The sequence below is a fragment of the Phalacrocorax carbo genome, chromosome 18 (assembly GCF_963921805.1).
Source record: "Phalacrocorax carbo chromosome 18, bPhaCar2.1, whole genome shotgun sequence".
NCBI classification, from domain to species: Eukaryota; Metazoa; Chordata; class Aves; order Suliformes; family Phalacrocoracidae; genus Phalacrocorax; species Phalacrocorax carbo.
Window position 1 is genome coordinate 9079033 of NC_087530.1, and position 16959 is coordinate 9095991.

The 16959-nt window shown below is 50.7% G+C and overlaps 1 protein-coding gene across 2 annotated transcripts in view; it reads left to right on the plus strand.

Moving 5' to 3' along the window:
- ASTN2 (astrotactin 2) overlaps window positions 1-16959 on the plus strand; it is a 358900-nt gene that overhangs the window by 46750 nt on the left and 295191 nt on the right. For both annotated transcript variants that reach the window (XM_064469222.1, XM_064469223.1), the window contains one exon: window positions 9754-9941. In XM_064469222.1, coding sequence (XP_064325292.1) covers window positions 9754-9941 — 188 coding nt within the window. The remainder of the gene's footprint in view (window positions 1-9753; window positions 9942-16959) is intronic.

Consider the following 16959-nt stretch of genomic DNA (forward strand, 5'->3'; position numbering starts at 1 on the left):
GCCTGGCGTGTCCCTTCGCCTGCGTGACAGCCTTTGTCTGCCCCTCGGTGCCCACCCCGCTGCGCTGAGCTGCCCTCTGCCCCGCTCCGCTCCCAGCCCTCAACTGCTGCAGAAACTCGCAGTCAAAGACAAAGTTGCACTTGCTGCTCTCACCTCCACAAGGAAGAGGCCACAGTGGGTATTTTTTCCGAAAATGGAATGTGTTCTCTTTGCACAAGCCTCATCTAGAGCCATAGTGACACCGGGGTCGGCTCTGCTGCCGTGGTGTCTGTGCTTGAAGTGCTGCTGGCTGCGCTGGAAAAAGGCATCCCCACCCCAGCCTCACCGGCCAATGCCTGTGTCAAGGAAAAGAAAGCAGGAGGGATGCAGGCAGGCTGGGGCTGACTGAGCACCTTCTTGCTTTTGCTGTGGGACTTGGGTTAAAATACCAGCAGAATCCATCCGGCCCTGTCTCCACGTGCCAGTGTTTGCCACCCACTCGGGGACCGCACGCTGCCACTGCAGGCGATGCACGGTGCCTTGCCCGTGCCTTGCCCGCCCGCCCGGCTGCCTCCTCCCTTGTGTTCCCTCAGCTGCTGTGAAAAATCAAGCGAGTGGTTATCGCAAAAACAGCTCTTGCTCAGTAGCCTCCGGTTGTGTCAATAGACACCTCAGATCTGTTCATGCTCCAAGCGAAGCTCCCGTGTCACCGTGCAGGCAGCAATCTGCGGCGGCAGGCGATGGCACTCCAAGCACCAGCACCTCGGCTTAGCTGAGCTGTGCCTGGGCTTGAGGGTTAAATAGGAGTTTTTTCTTGCCCAAGTAGGGTGGGAATAGACCCTGTAATGCATGTAGCAGTCCTGCAGGAGCCAAGCTGGGGTTTTCAGACGTGTTGGAGTCACGTGCCAGGCTGGAGCAGTGACGGAGAGATGTCCTGTGTGGCAGCGGGTGCGGGCTGGCACCCGGAGCGGGGCAGACCAGGCCCCTGCAGGGCTCAGGCTGAGCAGATTTGCCTGCCCTGACGCAGCAGATCTGCCGGTCCCCTGCACGTTGCTGAATTTTCTGAGCCAGGACATCCCTACTGTCTTCATAAAAACCTGTCTCATTTAATCGATCCTTAAAACAGCGGCAGGCCAGGGCCGGCATTGTTGTGTGCCCATTACCTGTAGGAAAGCTTCCTCATCAAAGACATTGATTTCTTTAACAGGGGTTGGACGCTCAAAAACTGGTGCTTGTGCCTTTCAAATAGACTTTTTCCCCCATGTGTCAAGGTCTGTCTCTTGTTGATTTTGAGGAGTAAGTGGGGAACAGAAGCCTTTTGCAGCTTTCCTCATGTACTTCTACAGCAGCAGCTTCCGTGGACCGGCAGCTCATTCTCCTGCGACAAGAGGAAAGGCTCATCTCTTCCTTGCACCATCAAGTGCTCTTTCAGAAGTGAATTCCGTGACTCTCTTGGGTGAGCTGGGAGGCTCCAGAGAAGTGGTAAAGCTTGAGCTTTTCAGTAAAACCCCAAAGCAGCTCCAAAGCAAACTCCTGTCCCTCAGCTGGGTGATGGAGATGGAGAAAGGGGAGAGGGCTGCTAAGCAAAATCTGCACGTCAAGGCTCTTTCAAGGACCGTGTTCACTCCCATCGCTCCTGCAAGCCTGCCCTTCATCTCTGCAGGATACACGGGAGGGGCTGTGACACTGAAAGTCACTTTCCTTCGCCTTTTTTTTTTTTTTTTTTGACAAAGGCTGCTCAGCCAGGTGGATGGCACTGTCGAGGGGCTGTGGCAAGCCTGGATGTCCCACCTATCCGAAGAAGCTGCACCCAGGAGCTCTCTGCCAGCTGCTCTTCCAGACCCAGCGTTTCTCATTCAAACCGAGATGACCTGTCATGTTGAGCTGTGTGCGAGTAATTTCTATAGGATTGGCTTAACATGCAGCAGCGCTGTCTGCCTGCACGCAGTTGGCTTCCACCGCTGGTCAATGGGAGTCTCTGCTGACAAATAAAAATGGAATTGAATGGAAGGGAATTGAAAGTCAAAAGGGCCCTGTAATAATTTTAGAGCGCCTGAGGCGCCACGCTGAAGCCCTGGCATTATAAATAAGGGTAATGTACTAGAGACTGAATTGCAATCAAAGCAGCTGTAAGAAAGTGGAGCGTGCGCTGAGCTTCCTTAAAGTGCGTGGAGTCAGGTTATGATCTGAAGGCAGTGCAGGCTAATCAATATCCGCTTGCTGACGTATATAAGGACCCTAAAGCCTGCGATTAGAAAGGCCGAAGGGATGTGGGGACCGTGCAGAGGGCTCCAGAGCCAGGAGGGAGAGCTGTGTTGCAGCAGCTCAACGCTCAGAGTGTTTCCAGGGGCTGAGCTGTCGAAGAGGCTGTCTCTGTCCTCCCTGCTCACCCTGTCTCGTCTCCTGGACCATCCATGTGATGATGCAGTCTGCTGACCTCTTGCTGCATTTCATGATAATTACATCTACCTAAATATTCTTTTTTTTTTTTTTAAAAAAAGGCATGTCTATGAATAAGGTTGGTGGAAGGATGGGAAGAATCCAAATATCCTGGCTGAGTTCGCTGTCCCTGACATTAACTGGAGTCAGTCCAGTACTATCACTGAGCTCACAAGTGTAACACCAGCTCATGCCAAATTGCACAGGCTGCCCCAGAAGGGCTGGAGCTGAGTCAGAGGGTCGGGCAGGGAAATGTGACATTGGGTTGGCGCTGGTGCCTGCTGAAGCTGGGCAGATGCTGTGGGCCCGCCTTGGGACAGCTGGTGCAATTGCATGGCTCTAATAGCTCGATGGCAAGACATGATGGTAGTGAGGAGAGCCCTTCTTGTGTTGGGACTCACTGTCTGGCTTCAAGTGCCGGTGGCTGAATTTATCAGCTCAGTGCATTTATTCCTTCACACCCCACTCAGCCACCGCGGGCCGTGCATGTCCTGCTTTGTGCCATGTGCAAGGTGAGAATCCCTTTTTCTGCAAAAGTGAATGGGCTTGGGAAGAGTACCAGCTGAAGGGGTGCCATGTACCTCTGTGTTGTGGGTGTAGGTGTACCCACAGACCTTGCTCCCACCAAATCACTGCCTGCAGGAAGAGTTTTACTGGTAAAAGGGTGTAAATTTTCAAGCCCACAAGATGAGATGCACGGGATGGGTTTCCAGCTCTTTGAGAAACCAGGAGTGCTGGTGTTCACGAGGGAGGAGTTGCTGGGGTGCTTGGTGGCTCCTTGCTGCTGACAAAAGCATCGACAAGCTCAGTCTGGGAGTCACCCCTGCGTGGGGCAGAGTCAGTGCAAAGCCTTTCTCAGCATTTTTTGAAAAGTCTCCAGAAGGATTTTTGGCCAAGGCACTGTGAAGGTGGGAACAACGCCTTCTCTCGCAGCTTTCTGTGCTGGTGATGCCCTACCGGCAGCATGGGGCAGGGCTGAAGGTCGAATGTCCTGGGGTTGCAAGGAGGCACGTTGTCGGTTCGCAGCGGTGACAGAGCAGGCAATTGTGCTGGTGTTTTGTCTGTCCCCTGCCTTCGATAGTGTGGATGGCGAGGTGGTACCGACGGTGCCATCCCCGGTGAGTGCCAGTTCTCCCTGGCAGCACGGGGGGATGCTCTGCGGCTGCGCTTGCCCCTGTGCCTCTCCAGCCTGGCTGTGGGGAGAGGCAGGTTCTCCATCTGAATTGAGGAGGCTTTCTCATTTCTTGGGTTCCTGTTGAGCTTGGGATCAGCCCTCAGGCATGTTTCTCTGATTGTCAGGGATCCTTCGGTGGCAGCTCATCTCTTACCACATCTATGAAGTCTGAGGACTGCCGGTCCCAGGAGCATGCCTGAGACCTGGCTTCTCCTTCTTCTTCTTGGGCAAAGACCCAAAATAGCCAAACCCACTTCACTGCAAATCCCATCTGACCCTTGGGTACCTGTTTCACCCGTCAACATCAGACGCACGATGCTGCTGGCAGAGCAAATGAGGTGCAGAGAGAGCACCCCAGCCTGCCCACAGTGTTGGTGGGGTGCCCCATGGACCACCCCAAGACCAAAGCTCCTTGAAGCCCTCCTCCATCCAGCACCATCCCTGGACATGCACCGTGTCCTAGCAGACATGCACAGTGCCGAAGCCACCCCTGAAATGCCCTGCAGATGCAGCCCTGCGTTCCTCGGCCTTTGAAAAGACATGATCAGAGGGAGCTTGACATCTTTTTTCCCCCCCTTCTTAAACTTCTGGGCTTCCCTATTACTTTTTATGATCTGCAGCTGCATTTTTGTGTTGCCCTAGGGAGTACTGCGGGGGGAACAGGGGAGTAGGTGTAGAAGGGAAGGAACATGTTAAAAAATGAGCGGGGGGGTGGGGTGGGAATATAACCCACCACATTGCCACCAAAAGACCCAAACCCTTAGAACTGTTAGGGCCTGTTTGACTGCAGAATAGTCCCCCGGGGAGCATGGGGGAAGCCCCATTACTAGAGTCGTTGTGGAGCTAGGCTGCTCAGAGAGCGATAATCTATTCCGCAGGGAGCAATCCTGTGCTGGCAAGGGCACTGGGGAGAGCTCTCTGTTTATGACTTTCTGCATAAATTTGGTTTATTAGCATAAGTGGTAGCTAGCACTGAAGAACCTATAAACCAACACTTCACCGGAGGTTGGCGCCTCTGGAGAACATTAACACAGCAGAGCCCCTGGACTAGGCAGGAGAAATGGGGTCGCAGGATTGGGGGTGATGCATGGGCAAGAAGAGGACGACAGTGTCGACAGTGCTGGCTTTTTGTTCGAGATGGGATCGTGTTTCTGAGCCTGCCTTAAAAGGAAATATCATCGATAAACAGATCTCCAGCTTTCCCCCTGCCAACAGATTAAGACGGTGAGTTGTGCAGGTGACCGGATAAAGCCTGGCTGCAGGGTGCAGGTCCTGCTGGGATGAAGCAGGTGGTGAGGAAGAAGGCAGGAGGAGCCTGGGTCCATACTTGGAAATTACTCACAGGCTTCCCACCCATCACACCAAGGATTTGGTCCTTATTGTGAAGGTGTCTGGCAGGTCCCAGGGTCTGAGCAGCGCTGGGGAGCAGAGAGGAGGGGAAACACAAGGAGGGTTTGGTTATCCGGGGGTGGGGAACCGTGCAGCGATGAACTGCCGTAAGCAAAATGGCTTATTTTAATAATGACCTTCAAGAATTAAATAAAAATACAATAATCACGGTAGATTAGCAAGAACAAGCCAATTAAATACAAAACAGGCTTTGTAAAATGCCATGACAGATAAGGCAGGGCTGCAACCTCCCAAATAACTGATGAATGTTGAAGCATTGCATAAGGTCGGGGCGGGGGCTGGGGGAGCTATTGAATATTTCAAGCCTGGCAGCCTGCCTTGGAGAAGGCAGAGGTGAAAAGGCTATCTCTGCCTGTTCTCTGCCTTCAGTAAAATAGAGCGGGAGGGGGCGGAGAGGAGGGAGGAGATGGGTAGGGCGGCCAGGAGCCCGAAGGCATGGAGTAACAATCCTCCAACTTTAATATCTGCTGTTTCATTTTATATTCATCATGTCAGCATAATCTGCTTTTATGGGAATCGTCTTGGTTCCCAACCAAATGCATTTAGGCCCTTTTGCTTTTAAGTTTGATTGTAATATGAGTTGAAGACTTCAGTGAAATGTTTATATGTAAGGATTGCAGCAATGGTAAAGGGAATTAGAGAATCACTTGGAAGGGGTCTTGCTGTGGTTGCTGCTGTCCCTTGCCTTGTCCTGAGCGGGTGACCTCCTGATGGGCACGAACCCAGGTCGGGGGCTGAGCCCCGGGAAAGGCTTTGTTTGGATCTCTTGTTTGATTTAAAGGAAAATGTGGAAATTGAAGTTTTATGGGACCCAGAGCCTGAGGAAGGGCAAAAAAGAATGTGCTCTGTGTGCCCTTTTTCTTTTAATTAGGTGGTGCCGAAGGCTGGTGGGGCTGTGGGGTGGCGGCACAGCTTGGGCTCAGCTGAGCTGCGTGATGGGAGACGAAGGGCAGGTGTAAAGAGTTGGGGGCAGGGGCTGGCTGAGGCTGGAGAGGAGACATCTCTGCTGACGTTGCAGGGGAATAGGCTCCTCAGGTCTCTGCTGTGGGATAGAGAAACATGTTTGCCTGTGGGCTTCTGTCGGGAACAAGGCGTCTGGCTGGCTGCTGCAGGAAAGGAGGACCCTTGTCCCTTCTCTGCCCTTCTTTGATGGGTGCAGCGAGCAGGTGGGAAGATGGCGTGGCAGATGTTTTGTGGTCTGTTTGGCTGTTTTACTCGGTGTTTTACCCATGAAGTTGTGTTTGAACCCTGGCTGAAAACTCCCTGTCTGCTAGATGCTGAGATTTTAAATAGCTATAGACCGTAAATGCTTTTTCCATTGCTGCCCATTTAAAACCTTAGCTGTATCTCATTCTGTTTTGGTGCAGGAATGCCCTTAATTTGTTCCAAAAGCATTTGAAAGCTCTGATAACAGGCAATCTTGCTGCAGACTATTGCATCCTTTCTGATGGACGGGCTATCGCTGCTGTAACTACCGTGTAGATAGTGGAGTGACAATGCGTGTCCAGTGAAACACAGGCGGTGTAATACTCATGTCAAGTATATGAGGCCAGGGAACTTCCCTGCCTTTGGATATTGAAGGGTTCTGCAGCTAACAGGGCTTGAAAAGGCTTTTTTTCTTTTGTGAGCAGTGAATCTGATTGAAGGCTCATGATGTCCTGGCAATGCTGGGAGGGGTAATGGCCAGGTTTCCTGCAACACGGGCTGCAGGGGTGAAGAGCATACTGGTATTTATAAATGTATGGTAAATGGTACCCAGGCTTGGCAAGTCAACTTTCGTGAGAAATTGCCTCGCTGCTGGGTTTGCTTAAAATTGTGAAATGAATGTGAAATTGAAGTTTCTACTTTTGGAAGAGACCTTTTGAAAATGAAACAGGCTTATCTTCAGTCTAGGCTAAAATCCAAAAAATTGCCTATATCTCAGAACTCCCCAGAAATGTTCTCTGTGATCCTTTTAAATATCCCATGCGAAAATGTGTGTGCAAGGGAAGAAATTTGAGGCAAGATTGACCCTGGAGTTTTTTTCCTGGCTTCCTTAATGTGTTGTAGCCTTTGCAAACTGTAGCAGTGGGATCCTGGTGGCACCCACATCAGGTCTGTGCTGTGGGCTGGGTGATGTAACCTCCTTTCCTGAGCTCTTTTGGAAAGGTCTGCTGCAGGGATGTGCGTGTGATGTGTGTGTAATACTGAAAATCATCCTCTCCTACGGGTGACTGTCCCTCTGAACAGAATTAAGATGGCTTTGCATAACCAGAGTCAAGCCTCTTGATGTGTCCATGCTGTCTCACGGGCTGTTTGCTTCAGTAGAAGAGGTTGTGATATCTGTCCCAAAGCTAAGTTACTGCTTTTAGTCCTAAAAGTAGCATTGTTGCAATTTTAATTAGACAAGGAGATGCTTTTCAGGACAGACCTTTGAAGTATTGCTAGGAAAACAACTGCAATTAAGCAGCCCTGATATTCCTCTCATTTTGTTCTTACTTTTACTGCTATAAGAAACCTTCAGTTTTACTGTCTTTGGTGGTGAGAGACACAAGCCTCCTTTCATTAGATTCCCAGGTGTTGTGCAGGCTGCTGTCCTGTGGTGTGAGCTGCAGGGCTGGCTTGATTTTCAGGGTAAAGAGTGCAAGAAATGTGTCTTGGTACTGATCTGCTCCAGCAAATGGCTATTTATATTACATTGAAGGAGGGACGGGATTATTAGGAGCAATCTCATTGCAATGACAGAGATATGACAGGGAGCTCGTGGGTCCCCTCCAAAGTGCAAGCCTGGGCTCTTGATGGGTCCCATGCATGGTCTGGAGCTGTTTGGTTTTTTCCCTTTGAGTGCTCAGATGTGTGTAGAGATTGGGGATAACGACAGGCGCTGTGCTTGGGAGGCAGAGATAATGAGCACAGCCTGCCGATTAGATTCAGGTGACAGTGCAGCCGGCTCAGGTATGTCAGTGGTATAATTAATGAGGTGCTGAATCAGGGACTTGGCAGTAATGGGGTAACCTTGTCCCTGCCCTCAGCTGGGCTGTGCAGCAAGGGGGGGTCCTGCAGGGCTTTGGACACGATGGGGACTTTTCTGTGAGCATGGGGTGGTTGCCTCCATTTTAATCCACAGTGGAAAGCCACGAGCTTGCTGGTGGAAAATGTATTGATTTCAAGGGTAAGAATAATTGGTCCTGAAGGATCAAAAGGTTTTTTTTGCTGGGCTGGGACGTGGGTCTGTGGAAGTGGAAGTGCCTGGTCTTGTAGCCTGCATAGTGGCTCATGCGCCAGCACCCAAGCATCTTGTCCTGAAAGGTGTGGGTAACTCCTCAGGCCAGCCTCAGCTGGGCTTGTTCCTTCCTTCATCTCCACTGGGAGCTGGAACTGGATGTGCTTTTGCTCAGCAGGGTTCAGGAAGATGAAATGCAAAACGCCACTGCCGTTCCCTTTGCCCGTGGGGGAGCAAGCCCTGCCCTCCCCGCTGACCCTCTGCGGCCAAGGTGCGGAGGAGGACCTTCTCTCCACTCCCACCGTGGTGCCAGGGCAACCTGAACTCGTGCTGCCGGCCTTTCTGGAGCAGGCACGCCATGCAGACTGCAGGTCGTGATCTGTTATAGCTGCTCGCCCTCCCCAAACAGGAGGGAGTTGAATTTGGGTCTCCCACAAAGCAGGTGGCTGCCGAAGCCATGGGCCCAGTGACTAAGAGGACCTGACTTGCTTCCCATTGCTTATATTGCAAATGGAAAAACAAACAGAAAAAAAGAGGTGGTGGAAGGAGAAATATTTTGGCTCATTTTGTGCTAGTATTTTTTTTTCGGTTTTGATTCGGCTGCCAAACTGCCAAATCAGTTCTTTGCAGAGATCCGTTTAAAACTTGATGGGCAGCTGTGGAGCTGTCAGCACTCCTGCCTGTGTCTGCTGCTGCCTGGCCAAGGTGGGAGCTGCAGCTGAGGCCTGGAGCTGCTGACTTTGGCTGCGCTGGAGGCTGCAGATCTGGGGCTGGCTTTTGGTTACGTGGTGCCTGGATTGTCCAAGCCCCTGATTAGTCAGGTGTGGTGCCCTAAGTCAGGGGAAGCTGCCACGGTGGAGGTGTGTGCTGGGATGCTGTAATCCCAGCTCCCAGGGTGCTTACGCTGTAAATCAGGATCAGGTGGGATGCAAAACTAACAGAAGGCTGCAGAAGATGACAGACAGACGCGCAACCCTGAGGTCAATAGGCATTTGTCAAGCCCGGTGGTTACCTCTTCTTGCTGGTGCTCATTAGTCTGTACTGGCAATGTCCCTCTAAATACAGCTGCAGTGCTACCTCGCAACCTGGGAGAAGGTTTCTGTTGCAAATGCCGGCAGAGTATGTGCTGATGTCCACAGTTTGGCTTGCGTGGCACCAAGCGTCCTCCTTCCACCCCGTGCTGAGCAGCAAACCTCCACCGGGTTTGGCTGCAGATCTCTAGGAGCTTCTTCCAGCTTTTTGCTGGGAGAGCTATAGGAGGTTAAAGGCACCTTGTGCAACATGTTATTTGTTGCTGTTGCCTTTCTAGTGCAGAAATCCCAAGGCACTCCGTAGCCCCTTGCTTTTTATTAAGGAAGACATCTGTTAGTGTTCGTATATGGGGGAAACAGCAGACAGAGGCCAAAAAGCAATGCTTAAGCTCATCCTGTAGATCAGAAGCAGCACTAGGGGTGAGACTCAAAAGTCCTGATTTCCAGAACTGCTAAGAATACCTGCTTTTAGCTCCATGGAGAAAAGTGATCCTCAGTTGCATGTTTTATCCCTGCAGAGATGTCGGGGACCGTGGCTGACATTTCGCTGGTGCACTGGAAGCAGCAGTGGCTGGAGAACGGCACCCTGTACTTCCACGTCTCTATGAGCAGCGCTGAGCAGCTCTCCCGGGCCACCCCCCCCAGCCTCCAGGAGCCTTCGGAGATAGTGGAGGAGCAGATGCACATTCTTCATATCTCGGTCATGGTGAGTCAAAGCTGCCGATGGCATTGGAGGGCGCAGAAGACCCTCTGGGGTGGGGGGGACGGCGGCTGGCAGCCAGATCGTGGTGGGAGGGTGATGATAAGGAATAGGATGGCAAGTCCGGTGTGCAAATGTCCATGTCCCTTCTCAGTTGGGCCTTCAGGGAGGGCCACATGTTTTTGAATTGGCCAGGAAAAAGAAGAGTGGTTGTTCTTTTAAGAAAATGAAATAAGGTAAAACAGACCCTAGGGAAGAAGCTGTTGGGAGCGTGACAAGGAAGCTTGTGGTTCCTCCTGCCTCTGCTAGCAACTGGCAAGGTCAGTGGAGTATTTCTCCTTGGTCTTGCATTTAGGCGTGTGCAAAGGCAAGGTTTTGGGCTTGGTCATTTCTTTATGAAGCTTTCTGAAACTGAATTTTACCCATCAAGTAAATATGGGCTGTAGCATGATCCTTCTCTAGCAAAGGACAAGCCTGACCTAGAAGTAAAAAGAAGATCCAGATGCTCTGAATGTCTTAATCTCAGGTGTTTATGTGACCTTTTATTAACAGATTGTGTATGTGCTCTGTTGCCTTTTAAAATGCCTATTTCAGTATCTTCTGAGGTGGTTGCCTACGTATTTGGATCTGGTCCATCTGTGTGTAGAGCTCCATCTGTAAGACGGGACTAAATGTATTGTCCCTTAACTCCCGTTGGGATAAACTATCCTGCCAATAAAAGAAAAAAAATAAAGTTAGGCTTGTAGGTCCTGTGTACGTGCATGTCATCTATTTGCCCAAAGAAAGTCTTTTATAGGATTGGGGATCCTGTTGCAGCAGCCCTCTGCAAAATGTGTGTCTGTTCATATCTCTAAACCCGTGCATGGTCTCCTTGCCTTCTGTTCTTTGTTTTGGAAGAGCAGAGATGACTGCACAAAGCCTTCCCCCCACCCCTTTGAGCAAGCGGCTATTTGGCTTTTACAACTTAAACTCTGGTTTTTTAGAGTGTCTCAGCTGTTGTCATTGGGGCTTTAGATTGGGCACTGAGTACGTGTAAGCATGGAGAGAGGCTTTGCATTAAGGCTGTTGGGCAAGATAAGAGTCAGCGTGATAGCAGGATGGCAGAAGGGAGGGGAATCGGCGACTGCAGCTTACTGGGTTGGACGGGGAATGATTATTACGTCCTGCTAAAAATGTCAGTGTGATGGAGTTTTGGAGGGGGGGAAAAGGGGTAAAACTGGTATACTTAAAAAATGGGCCTGAAAAAATGAGAGAGAGACAGAGCAAGGAATGAAGATGGCAAAACCCAAGTCTGAGGTGTGAAAAGCTCGATCCCTGTTTGGGTGTGGGATTGCTCGACTGTGGTGAGCAAACCTGAGCCATGGAGAAGAGGCCCGTGGCTTTGGGGGGGACGCTGGCTCTTGAGGCTGGTGATTACTGCAGTTGCTTGAAATGCGGATTTTCTTTAGTAGGGAGAGATTCAATCCTGGTCCTTGGACCTTGCTGAAGCTGATCTTTCTAAAAAACAACATGATGATTGTAATGAATTGATGCTTTGGAGGGAGAAATGAGTGTCTTTGAGAAATCACTTCCCAGAGCCTTCATTTGCTGTAGTGCAGAGCTCAGGAGCAGTGATGCTAGTAGGCTGGAGCTGGAAGCATTGCTGTGCATATCACAGAGGAAATGTTTTTGCACTCTAATCCGGGGTTAGCCAGTGAAGATCTGCTTTGCCACATCTCGCTGAAGCTGATAGCATGGGAGCATCCGTGGCTTTGTTGTGAGAGTTGACTCATGACTGAGCCTCTCCTGCCTTTCTACAAAACAAGGGGAAGACAGGAAAGTTTGTCCTTCACAGAAAGAGCCATAATTCCACTTTCTTTATAAACCCCGATACTCCTCGCAACGGGAGCAGAGTTCCCAGTCAGGGATGTGGGTCCTGGGGAGGCAGAAGCCCTGGGTGTTTTTTCCCTGGGTCAGGATTGCAGCACTGACTTGAAACTTTGCCCAGGTTTTTTTGAAGATTCCTTAACTTGAGTGAACCCAAGCCAAGTAGAAGATAAATGTGTGTTTTGTTAGGTTTTTTCCACACCTCAAAACCACATGGAGTTCTGTAGCTAAAGTAAAATGGGGCAAAAGTCTTTGTTTCATGGGTGACATACTTCATCTGAGCCCTTGGGCTCTGTTCAGGCTCCTTTCCCATGCTTGTACTTTCCTCCCTGACCCCAGTTAAACGGTGTCTCAGAGACCGCTCATCGTTCGAGCCCTCCTGCCTCCCCGGCAGTGGGGTTCCCTGGCCGTGCCGTGCTTGGCAGCCGCCCGATCCCAGCACAGAGGGGCTGTGTGGTACCCCCCACCCCGTCCTCCCCTGCGCCCACCATGTCCCTATCCCTTCCCCTGCTGTCCACGCAGCTGGATGTCCCTGTGTCCTCCTTTCCAGCTTCTCAAACACTTTTCCCTCTGCTTCCAATGTCTCCTGCATGCTCTCTGTAGACTCAAACACCGTTCCAGCTATGCAGGAGGCGTTTCAGGCCACGCCAGCGCTGCTGTGGGAGTGAGGGTCTGCGTGCCCCGTTCATCATCAGCCCAGCATCTCGCTACAGGGGACAGGAGCAGACACGGCCAAGTGCTTCCTTCCATCTCCTTTAAGTGGCTGTAACACTTACTTTTACCTGTCTCCTCGTCCTCTGGCTGAGTTATAGAAAGCCGGGGAAGGTTTGCCTGGGGGATCTTGCTAATCTCCTGCTTAGGGAGTACTCTGGCAAAGCTTTATTGGACAGTGAGACATCTCTAAGCTGAGCTCCCTCTGACGGGAACGTTGCTTTGGATTTGTGTAGATCTTTATGACTTGGCTGGTTGCTCCTGCTCTGCCTCCAAAGCCAAGACCTCCTCTGCACTGTGTGGGGGCTGCAGGGGGGCATAAATCCTGGGTGTACTCTTCCTTCCAGTGATTTTAGCTGTCGGAGTGTGGCTTTCTGGTTTGGGGTGGGTTTGCTCCCAGTGCAACAGTAAAAGGGCCAGTGGTGTCTGTGACCCCACGTCCCTGGGGCCACCATCTGCCCCTGCAAAAGCCATGGACACTGGCTGACTGTGACGCTCTTCACACCTCCCTGTCTGAGCTCAAGGGCATCTTTGATAGCAAAATAATACTTTTTTTTTGTTTTGTTTGGGTTTTCCATCCCCATCCCCCCCCCAGTGTTTTTTCTTCGTCTCTCCCCAATGAGACATAATGTTAATTACTGCAGTTAAAGGGAATTCAGTCTCCATTACTGTCTGCCACCCCTTTCCTCTTGGCGAGGGCATCTGAAATTTGTCTCCCAAATGGAAAGAAAGGAGGAAGGGGAAGAAACAAATATGCAAATGCTAGATTTTATTTATTTACTTTTTTTTTTGCGCAGTGTCAAATAGGAAGGAATCAATATTTTTGTCATTATGCCTGTTGTGTGTTTTCCCCACAATCTTAGCTGTCATTTGGGTTTAATTGTGTTGTTTCCTCTTGTGTGGAAGTAAATCTTATCTGTTTTGGATTAAAATTCAATGAAGGTCACAGCAGCTCGAAAACTTACCAGGCTGCAGCAATTAATGTTCATTTGGCTTTGATAAATTGGAATGTTCCCCACAATAGGACTGGAGTGGATTTCAGAAGCAATAATTCTTCCATTAACTCAATGATTCCCCGCGTGATAGAGCGTCTTGTCATTGCTCTGTTTGTCATCTGTCACTTCAAGGATCTGGGCATATGCCTGATATGATTTATCATGATTATTGGGGCTGCTTGTGTCAAAACATTTTAAACCACTAATTATTCCAGCCTTGTAAATTGCTGAATTTAACAAAACATAACAGATATTTATTTTTTTGTTGTTCCCCACCATCTTGTGTCCCTGTTTAATTATTGCTCTGTGTTGTTGTAAATTCAGACCCAGGGCCGCATCCAACAGCATTTGCCGTAGATGGGGGCTTATTTGCTGGGCTCTGGGGAGATGGAGGTGTGGGGAGGGGCAGGACAGGCACATTTTCTCTCTGCATTGACCCACCTTGCAGACCTTTGGTAGGGCCGTTGCACCCCACAGCTCCTCCTGGCCCTGCGGGTGCCCGGGGCGCAGGTTTGGGAAGAGGATGCAAAGCTGCGTCCCATCCCGCTGGCGGAGGGACCAGCCGCTCCGCTCCTTGCAGATGTGGCTGCCAGTGCCATGGGCTGGTTTTGCCTCTCGTAAGGCTGTATGAGCGATGCTGGTAAAAGCCCTGGCTGCGGGAGATCAGAGCCGGGCCTGTGCCCGCGTGGTGTGCGGCTTTGCGTTGCCTCCGCTCCATCTCCAGCAGAAATAAGGTGGGCTTTTTTTGAGAACGATAACAAGCAAAAGCCTCATTTCATCTTGTACTGCTGCCCTGCAAGGGAGCGTTTTAGCGTCTGGAATAAAAGGTGACCAGACCTCATCAGGCTGCCCTTTTTTTATATTAATATTTTTTATTTTTAATGCCTACTTTTTGTTGGTTGTTACTGGCAGTAGACAAGTTAGCTGCTGGTTTCTAGGGCTCCCAGTGGAATTTTTCCACTCTTATTTACGAGTTTCCTTTTTAATTCTTGTTCTTATGTGTTCTGATGTTTCCATAATGATCAACCATTGGTGCTGTGCTCTGGCAGCCTGAGACGAGTATAAAGTGTGCTCTTAAACGCTTTGCTCTGATTTAGCATCCTGCTCTGAAGCGGAGCCGGGTAGGGGTCCCGGGCACCCGATGTACCGCGCAGGTTTCTCGTGGCTGCCTCGGCCTGGGGCAGCTCTCTAGCTTCTTAAGCATTGCAAGAGCAAGTGAGGTTGTAGGAGCTGCTGCTGTCTCCTTTCTGAAGCTGCGGTCACCTGGGGAGGGCCATGACAAATGCATTCATATGCCTTTTTTCCCCCCTTTTTTCCTTTTTTGCCATTGTCTGACCCATATCACAGCTCCCCCTCCCTCCACGCTCCACTGCCTGTGTTTCCTCAGGGACCCCATGTCTCGTTAGGCTCTTGCCTTTCAGCTTGGCCGCAGTGTCGTGTGTGGGTGGCATCACGCTTCTCCTGCGTAACCATTGGGGTGCGATGGGAGCCGTACCCCAGTGGGATGAGCCCCTTGGTGCCTCGGCTGCCCTGGACACAGCGTCCATCCAGCGTGTTGGACAGGATGGTGAGGTCTCCTCCAAACAGCTGCGCAAGCCCAGCTCCCTTTCTGTGCATGTGCGGCAGGGGTTATTCTCCTTCCCATAGATATATCGTCATACCGGTGCAGCTGGGCTTATCCTGGCACATGCAGGAGGGGAGAGGAGGCCAAAACCCTTTGCAAAGATGGGGTGATTCCCACCCTCCCCAGCAAACAGGTCTCTGAGGGATTGCTCCAGGTCCTGCAGGCTTCGGACACATCCACGTGCGGGCTCCTTCAGCTCCGCCATTCCCCCCTGCTTGGCCATCATTTGAGTGGTGCCTTGTTTTCCTACCCCACGGTATTTTCTTCTCCTTGGTGCAAAACCTCCCAATGGATTTACTTCCCTCCCGACCGCGTGCTCACAGCTTGCGTGCCGGCGTGTCCTGCGGGATGGCTGGTCGCTCCAGCGGAGCCGGCTCCTCTGGTGGATGCACAAAGTTGCTTGAGCGTTACTCTGGCTCCTTGCAGTGTGTCTTGCTGATGGCAGCATTGGAGCTCCTGTCAGCCAGCGCAATTGGGGGGGGAAAAATAATGGTGTAACTTGAGTAATGAGGTAGTGAAGAAGGCACAACATCTGTGTCATCATTTCTGCACCAGGAGGTCAACCAGATTCATAAAACATGCACTTCCAGCTTGTGATATGTTTAGGAATTAATTAAGGTAGGAAAAGAATTGCTGCCGCAGCGGATTTCCTTATCTGAAAGGTACTAAAAAGCTAAATTGATCTCCAATGAGCTGTTTTTATTAAAAAACAAAACCAAAAAGAACCCTAAAACCCCAGGAGCAGGGTTCAGTTGTGTCCCTCTCTGAGAATCACGCCCCCACTCCTTGCATGTGGGGAGAGGAAAAAGAGGTGCCCACCCCAATGTGCAGATGGACCGAGCATCTCCAAATTCCTGGGGGGCGGATGGAGATGCAGGCTCTGTGCTGATGACAGACCAAGCACCTTGCCTGGAGCAGCGTCCCATCAGCAGCCCTTTCCAGTCTGCTGAAGATGTCCCAAAGATCCTCCCTGAGCGTCTTTGGGGTGGCCAAGGGGGCTTGTGGGACCTTTTCTGGGTCTAGTGGCCCAAGGTGGTGGGGCTGAGCGCTTGCAGACCCTGTCGATTTGGGGACTGGAGCTCAGCACAGCTGGAAGCTGAACGTCACCCTAACGACCTTTACCTGCCCTGTTGCCATCAGGAGCACCTTGGAGACGGTAATAAAGTCACGCATGTACATTTGGACTGGCGTGGGGAAGGGTTGCTGCTGGATGAAGCTAGAAGCAACTGGCCCTGACGTCTTCTCTTTCCCAGGGTCAGGACATCCATTGCCTTGAAATGTCATTTCCATAATGTGCCACTAACCAACTTCTTGTGGACTGGGAGAAGCAACCTCTTTCTTTCACCCTCCTTCTTTGCAGAGACAGTATAAAATGGGAATTAAATGTAGTTAACGATGTGCTCCTGTATTTAGGGAATTCATTTTGGGGGGATTTGTCTTTAAAGTGTCACTTTTGTGACAAGGACACCTGTTACGTTAATAATTTTTCACTAATCTCTCTCTCTTTTCTACCTTAGCTGCTGTGAATACATTAGGCACTTTATAGCTTTCTAGCTAGCAGATCCTCCCCCCACCCTGTGCTAAAATATGTAACTGGAGTGCTTGATTTGCATCTCTGATAAAGCAAGGCTGGGTAAATACTCTTAGTTCATCCGAACTGAGCAGCAAGCTAACTTTCTTGTGTCATCCCCAGAGCAATCAAAGTTGGTACCGGGGAAAAAGCAGCCATAGGAAGCGTTGGGGAGGGGTTTGCTTTTTGCAGATGGCATCGAAATGCGTGGGAGGGATCTGCAGCCTTAGAAAATTCCCAACCTCGACATGCTGAGAA